At 40.1% G+C, this 10,000-nt stretch overlaps 1 protein-coding gene across 1 annotated transcript in view; it reads left to right on the forward strand.

Moving 5' to 3' along the window:
* Window positions 1–2,986: 2,986 nt before the first annotated feature.
* Window positions 2,987–10,000, forward strand: part of LOC138012424 (uncharacterized) — a 10,718-nt gene continuing 3,704 nt past the window's right edge. The window contains exons 1-3 of the mRNA XM_068859192.1: window positions 2,987–3,134; window positions 6,603–6,690; window positions 7,134–8,273. Coding sequence (XP_068715293.1) covers window positions 2,987–3,134; window positions 6,603–6,690; window positions 7,134–8,273 — 1,376 coding nt within the window. The remainder of the gene's footprint in view (window positions 3,135–6,602; window positions 6,691–7,133; window positions 8,274–10,000) is intronic.

A 10,000-nucleotide genomic window follows, 5' to 3' on the forward strand; every position in this document is an offset into this window, starting at 1 on the left:
CCATACTTGGTATTTTACTATGTCTAAAGCCAGAGTATTTTGCTCTGTCTAACACCAGATGATTTTACTCGTCAATGGGGAACCCCATGGAGTCAACAGTCTTACAGTACTTCTCAACATAAAGAAAATGAATTCTGTGGACTTGAACATTCCCAAATAGAAATGCCGTATATTCCAAATATGGTTGTGTGAACTCTTCAAGATTTACCTGCTTCAGGAACTTCAAATCAATGAATATTTTGAATATTTTTCCTGAACTCCTGCAAACTTTGTGCACTTTTTAATGGTTTGCCCTTCAAAAAAGTAACATTCAGAAATAATGCAAATACAACTGAGGCTGTTTTGCATTATCTACAAGACAAGACAACAATATCCTTTATTCAAACACAATCAATATTAAAGCAATAACACATGCTTGTGGGGTCATGTGCTAACTATAATAAAGATACACTACAGGACATAAAAGCTTAAAACTAACTACAGTATGTGACAGACATAGGATATCTACACATAAGAAATGAGAAAAATAAATCAATTGCTATCCAAAAGATCATATTGCAAATACACCAAAAGGTAACGGTTGATTGACAACTTCCTTGTGAAAAATGGTAGAGCATGTTTGAAGTCCAGCAGGACCAAGATTAGAAGTTATGATAAAAACTCTAAACATATTTTTTACCAAAATCATTTTACTACCATCAACCCCAATGAGACCTTATGCATGGGACACTGTTTCTAGCTGCAGCTCCAAATCACATAATATATTAATAAATTTTGCCACAAGAAAAGAGCAAACATGTGGGGTGTAAGAAAAAAACGTCCAAGGCAATAAAGCTTCCTTTCAGCCTTTTCAGGAACAACTATCCACTGTCAACCATACTTGACTCAAAACAGAATTTCCTTAATCCAACAACGTCAACAACACATGACAGTCCCCTAAAATCAAAATTACATCATTAATTAAAGCTTCCAGAAAACAATAGTCTAAAAATACCTGAATCTATAGATACCTATACACATCTGTACCTACAAGTCTGTTCTTCCAAACATTATTTTAACTAACATGGATTTTGATAACTCAAATTAATTGCAAATCCATAACTTGGTAACTACCGTACTTGAACGCAAGGATCGTTGAGTTGTGACTGCTAAAAAGTATAATAACTTAGACATTCACCAGAAAAGGGAATATAAATGACCTTAAAAGCAGCTATTTAAAATATTTGATACTAGGGTTACGTTCCCAATGAGACAATCACATTCAAAATCAAATTCATATCTGATCGAATCATTGATCATTCATGTAGAGGTGCCGATCGTAAGGTGTAACGCAGAAAAAAATAACCTTCACGTTGAACAATATTGCCATTTCCCTGCCATCTGGTACAAGCCAATTCACACATGAACGGAAACCTTAGGAATCCTCCTTTCTGCACATTACAGTAACTTTTTGTACCCGGTGGCAACAAACTTTCCACATTAAAAATTGCGCAAAAAACTCACCTGTTTCGCAGCTCTTTTCCCACGAAATAAAATTTTCCAGGAGCAAATTTTCCGAGGATTCTGGTTGGATTGGACTTTCAAACGATTTACACAACATAGACGTTCTCTAAGAATACATTCCACTTGAAACTGGCGTTAAAACTAGCCTTGATCGCTCTAAAAAGAACGGAAACCTACAAGCTACCTATTCTCAACCGGCAGCCATTTTTCTGTTCTTCTCGGGAGTGCTTTTTTCACGAGAGCCAATGATAGTCCCGGAAACGCGTCACGTGGGATATCGCGCGACTCATGCGCAGACATTTTTCGCCAGTGAACAGATCTTCCCTCTGTATGACCGTGGAAGATCTGGGTACAAGATTATCTGCAGATTTCGGAACGTGATCACCATTTTCCCGCAAAAAATTACCGACTTGAAGGCGACAAATCTCTCTTCGGAAGAGCTGAAAAAACTTTCCTTCGACAAATTGGCTAACATTTTAGCCTGGATGCCAGAGGTCTTCTCGCTCACCAGGGGCGAGGAGCGTCGAAGTAGTGCTGGTCGGCGAGAGACGACGGCGACCTGTACCATTTTTCCCGGGGTGAGAGAATTAATCCATAAATCCTATAGAACGAAAAATGGTTCCGTGTCCCAGCACTAACCGCCACTGTCGATGCGCGCAAACGAACTGAAAGAGATTTGTGTTCCCCACAAAATTCATCTCGCCCCTAAATATGGTCATTCAATAAAAAATTAACTACTTTTTTCTGCTTAACGTAAGTTCACAATACAATCTGATCTATCCTGAATGCTTTAACACTTTTCTGAATACGAAATACCTTTTGTGTTATGTTTTTAGCCTTTGTTGATGGATATCTACACTGTCAGGAGACGTCCAGCCGAGAATTCCTGGGTCGGCTTAAGCTCCTCATGAAAAGGTGCATTATTGACTCTCGTGCGAAATGATACCTTGTACTAATTCTAAGCTCTTCATTTGTGTAGCCGTCAATTGTGAATCTTACGTGCGGAAATTGCCCCTGTTTTCTTTCTTTTCTATCACCTATAGCGGCACAACCATACAACAAGCTAGCCATTTTGTTGTTATTGTTGTTTTCATTGTTCTAATCGGCCGATCAATAGTTAATCCACCTAGTGAGGTGGGTTAAATTTAACCTTTGTTTAATCGTGGGTTTAATAGGGATAATCGGCTTTGAACAGAAGAAACTAATCGCCAATTAAAATTAATAGTCGATTAGCGCTAATCGTGGTTTCAATCGACCTGATCAGTTTCGTACGATCTGTGTCAACTACTTCTTTTTTAACTTCAAATCAATTCAACAGCGTTCATTTTGGCCAAGTTTTGTGTAAATCTTACAAGGAAATTTAATCGGTCAAGGCAAGTTTGAAATGCACGCTCCAAATATTGCGTAACTTCGCGAGCTTGAGAGTCTTTGTGACGTAAAATATAAATCAAGAAAAATAGAAGTTTGAAGCTTAATTGAGGCAATGTCGGACACACCTTTAAATTCGGCGGCATTAAACTTTTCTGAGGACTTACTGAGCAAACCACCTGATGAAAGAAAGGAAGAAGACATCCTGACAATATTGACTAAGATACGACACACAAGTACACTGTTCAAGAATTTAGAGGAAGGTAGAAATTCTGGACAATTTACCATTGAGAAAAATTGAGTAACCAATGAAATGAAGTCCGATTTGCAACCGATCCCGTGATCACGGGAAAATTTGGGAATCACGGGAAAACGCGCTATATGGGGCTCCTTTTTGTGGAGTGCTGCGCGAGACTTTTTTAGACATTTTAATTCAAGCGCGGGGAAACGTGAAGAAGTCATAATGGCTTTCGGATTGACTGAAACTTTGCCTCAGTATTTGAAAAAAAGATCTTTAGCTTTTAAAGCGATATACATATATATATATATATATATATATTTTTTTTTTTTTAAACTTAATTAAAACCTTATCTGTATACCAGTGTGGCAGGGTAAATTGGGAAGTTTAAAGAAATGATCTGAGGACGGCGTCGTCAACGCCAATTCCACAAAACAAGAATTTCATTGGTTAAGGTGGCTCCCTAGAGTTTAAAGGTCGGTACACACGAGGGAGCTTGCTCCCGCAGCACGCTCCTGCAACACGCTCCCGGACCAAAGCTCCCTCCGCGTCTGCACCAACGATTTCTAGCCAAAAAATATGTTGCGCAACAAAACTTTTGCTCCCGAGTTTTGCTCCCTTATATCAAACTGGTTTGATATGAGGGAGCAAGCTCCAGGGGTAAATCTGTTGCACGAGTTTGTTTCAGGAGCAAGCTTCCCCGTGTGTACTGAAATTTGCTTGCCGTGACATGTCGTGTTGTTGGCCAATCAAATTGTTTTTTTTTTTCATCCACAACAGTGCCCATGCCCCAATCGGGTTGTTTCATCATTCAGCTCCCTCGTCGCGTCTTTCGTGTGTACTTGTTGGGGTACTTACCCAGGAGCGTGTTTCGGGAGCGTATTTCAGGAGCAAGCTCCCTCGTGTGTACCGTCGACCTTAAGTGCAAGCTGGGCACTAGTATGGCGCGTAAAGCACGTGCTGCACGCATTTCAGCACATATTTTTGATCTACTCTGCATAACAACGTCGAGAAATCACCAAATTGAGGTCTTGACAACAACGTGAGCATACAGATGTGAACCTTTCTTACTCTGAAACATCTTGTATCAGCTTTTTTTTAGAATACTTTGCCCACAATGTATGACGTGAACCAGATGGAATGAAGACTTACGATATTCGAAAGTTATGTTTTGTTGTGACATATTCGTCGACGTCCCCGTCGTAGATTCTCAAGTCCCTGGTGTTCAATGGGCCTCCCCACATAATATTTTCATAGCCGCGATGATGTAGGTTTTTGAAAGATGTCTCACTTTTGGCGATCAAAATACCACAGTCGAGGGCTCCTGGAAGCGACTGCTTTATAATGGACACTTAAATCCGTTTGTGTTGACGGACTCGAAGGAGAGGGCGACGCATGCGTCATTTCTGATCTTGTAACCCCCTAATTTTTCCTGATTATTGCAACTTTACTCGTTTATATTTTTGTTTCCGGACGGTGAATTTTTTTCATTTTTTGGATGTTAGCTCAGATAAGATTTCTGTTTCCGGACGGTGAATTTTTTTCATGTTTTGGATGTTAGCTCAGATTAATTTTAAACGTTAGTCTTTCAAATTTAAAAAAATTCTGTAGGTGAAAAAAAAAATGTTAGAGACACATTTCAAAAAAACTGACTTTTCCGAAAAACTGGCCTACAGATTTTGTTGGTTTTTCAATATTTTAGAAAGTATTTGTAAGTACGAAGGGTACTTAATACCATGGCCAAATTTCGTCATGATATGATTACCCTAACTGTATCTAAGGACAGAATATGTTTATTTGTTTAAAAAAAGGAGAAACTACTTCGAGCCTCCTTAAGACTTATTGTTTTATTGGAAGAGAACACGGCTAGAAATTCTCAATCCAGTTACGATGGATAATCCTGAAATGATTCTGAATGTAAAGCAAACTTCAGATCTGTCAGTGTTAGCTGATTTGTCCAATCCATTAGGTACATTTCTGTAAAGGAAAGCAAATGACAAATAAAAATGAAGCGTTCCAAAAAAGAAATTAAATTTGACTGTCATTAAAATTTTACAAAATTTAACATGGTCTTTCTGGAAAGAAAAAAACAAAAGCACATACAAAAGGATACATCAAGGAAAACAAATATTTTTCAAAAGAGACTTAATTTAGGTTTTTTGGCAAGACTGAGTCGCGGCGTCTGCAGCGCTGTTGTTCATCGGCCGGTAGAACTGACAAAGAAGAGTTTAATTCATAAATTATAGAAATAATAAAGTTGATTGTCCAGCAGTAGCAGGAAAACAACAAAAATCAACCAAAACAAGAGAGTTATTGCTCCTAAAATGAACTTACCCTCTCGCGTTCTTGTTTTTCACCACGGACGCGGTTTGTGACTTGACGTTTGTGACTTGAGGTCTGTGACGTGTGACGTCACTTTCTTTGCAAAATCACTTCCGGTCGGCGCCGTCCGTGTTGACAACAACGTTGCGTGCTTAAGCTCTCTAATAATAGAGTTAAATTCCCGGGGGATTTGGTCGGGGCTCCAACATGGCCGCCGCTTCTTTGTTTTAGGGGCTCCAACATGGCGGCCGTGACGTCATATGAAAACTGAGAATTGCTATGAGCACAGCTCGCGACCTTGAATCGTTTAACTCCGGTTCAGGGCTGGGGCTTTTTGAGTTTAAAAATTTCCTTATTTGGATGTAATATAGCTCGCGTTCATTTTCCCGCGCATGCAGCTCCCGTATTAGTTTTGTCCGTATTTGGGCGTAAAAATGGTGTCCCAAAATCCCCAGCTTCAAGGTCACGTGTTTCTGCTTTTAGACAAAGACCTTCTGTTTTGAAACAATAAGGCAACCGCTACACATCAAAGTTATTCAAGATGCATATGGCTGCGCCCGGAAAATTTGAATACAATACGACTTTATTACGACTACGAATTCTCTATTTTCGAATTCCCCATAATGCACTTTGTTTGCCCCCCAAATTTTGCATAAACCATTGTTTTCAAATGCTTTTGGGAATATGCAGTGTCCCCAAGAGCATTTGAAAACAATAGTTTATGCAAAATTTGGGGGGCAAACAAAGCGTATTATGGGGAATTCGAAAATAGAGAATACGACTTTATAAAGTGACTGACACTTAGCTATAAAGCTACTTTACAGGTCTAATCACAACATAAATAAGAAATAAATTAAAATAAAATATAAAAATACAGATCACTATTAGGATCACAAAATCTAAAATTACATATATAATATATAATGATTTACAAGAAAAAAAGTCTTAAAAACTTATTAATATTGAGAGAAAAAATATATTTCATCTTAATCAGTTCTAGGAGCAGCGGCTAGTCAGGTATACAAGAACTAGCGATTCTAGAATTCATTTATTTCGGATACAAACGCTTCCATTTGAAAAACAGTTCAAACAATTTTGATTGTAAACAATATGTTCTGTGGTATAAAGTTATCTTTGTGTTGTCCCGTCCTTTTTCTCCTTTGCAATATAGATGCCTTGATTAACGTCTTAAGGCATGCCGGATTCATCAAAGTCAAGAAAGATCACGTGATCGTGCGTCAAGGAGATGAAGGCAACTGGTAGGTGGTGTTTGATATCATTATGGATCTTAAAATCTAGGATGACATTGTCTTCAAACAATGGTCTTTGATGGTCGAAACAATGTCTTTACTAGTGCATTTAGAAGTTGTGTACATTTTCCCCGTTCTATATGAATCTGAACGCTGGAAACTTCAAAACACTGAAAACGCCGGTGTCAACTTTAGTTTCTTTGTTTGAGAGCCTTGGTTAATTTATTAGAGGAAAACTGAAGTCCAATCGAGAAAAAGTTGAGCATATTTAATTGCAACGTCAGCTAAATGATCTTCACGTCACAGTTCTTGTCGACGTTTGAGTGATTTTGGACTGCATACCTGTTGCTCCTTTCATTGCCAAAGACATCGATGATTCGACAGTCACATACGGTCTTGACGAACGAACTGTCGAAAACAAATACTTTGTTTGAATTTTGTTTTGTTTGCAGTTTCTTTGTGATTCTCAAAGGGTCGGTCACACTGTATGCCCGAAAATCGGATGAATACCATGGCGAGTTTCTACCTCATCATGAAATGGGGGCGGTCCGTAGCGCACAGGAAAGATTAGCCTACTTTGGAGTAGAGATGGGAAGTCTAAAGAGTGGTCGTAGCTTCGGGGAAATGGTACTGATGAGCGGACAAAAGGAACGAAACGCTACGGTCATTGCGGATGAAGTTACAGAACTAATAATAGTAAACAGGGGACTCTATGAGCAGTCATTTCAAGCGTACGGCCTTGAATGGAAAGAGAAATCAAGTTTTGCACTGGCGTATCCACTCTTCCTATCTTGGCCACAGGCACTGAAAGGACTCCTCATTGAAAATCTTAAAATGCACAAAATCAATTTTGGAAATAGAATAGTGGAACAAGGTCATCCGTGTAACTCAGTTTTCTTCATAGCTAAGGGCGCGGGAAAGGTTTTGTCAGATCCTCGCAAATGTAAAGAGCAGTTCGAGGCTTTAAACCCCCGGATTGTTGCGAAGAAAAAGGGAGCCAATTCAGGCGATAACGAGGAAAAGATTCAGCTTAACGCAATGGAAGATGTTGTGCGACCATTAACTGTTATCGAAAAACGACGTCGGAGAATAGAACATGGGTTTGTTGCTATGGAGACAAGGCTACGACAGCGTGAAATTCAAGCCACTACCATCGGACCAAATGACATCATTGGAGACGTAGAAGTTGTTCTTGATATCCCATTCTTCTGCACGAGCGTGGAGTGTGTAGAAACGTTAGAGGTGTACGAGCTGGATAAATCGAGCTTTCAGCGACTGATCGCCCGTCGGTCCCCAGATACATTAAACAAACTTCGCCAAGTTGTCATAGCGAAATTGAAAGTTCGAGCAGAGAGGTTCAAAGAGATTCCGTTGTTCAAATATCTTTTTGAAAGAGCTGTAACCATACCTCGAAATGACAAACTAAAACCAGTGAAAACCAGATACAGTAAATTAGTGGATGCAAAGCCGTTAGTTAACCGATGGCAGGCGCAAGTGAAATTGATAAAAGCACCCTCGTTGTTTGGAAAGCAAGTAACTCACAATAAAAGCGACGTAAGAAGTAAACCGGAAAGCAAAGGAGAGAAGAGCAGGTTAGATAAGACGCTGAATATTCTTACTGTCTCTAACCATCGACCAGCAGAGATTCCATGATCTTTTCAGGAGCTTATCAAGGGGGAACCTCTATCTCCCATACTTGGCCTAAGAGGCAAGACCCTTTCCTGAGTTGATTTATTTACAGAAAGCCTCCCTTGGGAGATTCAGCACGCCCACTGTTGTAAAAGCCAATCTCCCTTGGGAGATTCAGCACGCCCACTGTTGTAAAATTCATTCTCCCTTGGGAGATTCAGCACGCCCACTGTTGTAAAATTCATTCTCCCTTGGGAGATTAAGCACACCCACTGTTGTAAAATTTATTCTCCCTTGGGATATTCAGCACACCCACTGTTGTAAAATTCATTGTCCCTTGGGAGATTTAGCACACCCACTGTTGTCATTTTGGTGGAGGTAGAGACTTACCTTGATGAGCTCCTGTTTTATAAGATGAGTCAGGAAGAAGAAGGGACCTCTGTCAGCGATCTTGGCTTTCTTCTATTTCCCGCTTGTTCACCAAAATGGATGAGTGAATCCAGTTTTAACCAGTCAACCAGGTCCTTTCCTCTAAAGTACCTATCTGGCGAGATCATGGGGTCTGTTAGTGCTTGTAGGGTAACTGGCTCAATGACCAGTGGAATGCTTTTTTCGGTATGGGCCGCTAAATTCTTCCCCTTGAAGGGTTTGTATTATTTCGTGTTTTTTGCCTCTCTTCTTTTCGCGACCATAAGCCGCCACATGAGAGCAAACGTGCCTGGTCCCTCACTCCACTTTTCTCTGCCTCCAGAAATCGCGCTGCCCATGCCTCAGTTACTCACCCGAAAACAAGTTTGATCAGTGGGCAATAATGACTGCTTAGTGTTTATGTTGCAGGTAACTAATTCGGTCTCAGGTTGAATTCGGTTTTACCAAGGTTAAATTGGTGCCAGGTTTATGAATATGCGGGAAAAGCAGACCTTAACAAGTGTTTTCAAAATGCAAAAAGAAATTGGAGAGGGGGGGGGGGGGGGAAGAACCACGCATTTTTCAAAGATAAATAATCAACAATATTTGTAAAGAGCTTTAAAATAGAAAGCAATGTATGGCATTCTTTTGCAAATTAAAGCTTAATTATCTCTGAAAAATGCATGGTTACCCCCAATTTTCTTTTTGGATACCAAGGGCACTTACTAACTTCTGCTTTCCCCGCATAGTTTTGAAGCGCGCAAAAAATATCCCTGTATTAATTAATAAGCACCGCCGATACGAAACCCGAGTATCTCTTGATTCGCAGAGCGTATGCGCAATAACAGTAGTAGGCACTGTCCTTAAACTCGGTAGAGCCAGGAGCCCATCTGGAGCGTGCAACTTCCATACAGCGTCTGTGAAACGGCGTTTTAACAAGTAGGTTTATTTTTAGACTAGCCCTTCCCGCGAATTAGGTCAAAAACAAAGGCAGTTCCGGTTCGTTGACCCTATGACGTCAGCTTAATTTCTTGTAATCGGTCATCGAGCTCCTGTGGGAGTCTCATTAGCGGGAAATTCAATCTAAAAATAACCTTAACACATAAATGAAAGGTGTTACAACTGAACCCACTGGGAACTCGGAAAAATCCGAGCCCCAGATGGGATTCGAACCCACGACCCTCCGTGATCTAGTACGGATGCTCTAACCACTGAGCTACTGGAGACTCTATGGTGAGCATGGGTGAAATGTGGGTATTTGACTCGAGCTGAATCACGCAGC

The sequence above is a fragment of the Montipora foliosa genome, chromosome 8 (genome assembly GCF_036669935.1).
Source record: "Montipora foliosa isolate CH-2021 chromosome 8, ASM3666993v2, whole genome shotgun sequence".
In the NCBI taxonomy this organism is placed as follows: Eukaryota; Metazoa; Cnidaria; class Anthozoa; order Scleractinia; family Acroporidae; genus Montipora; species Montipora foliosa.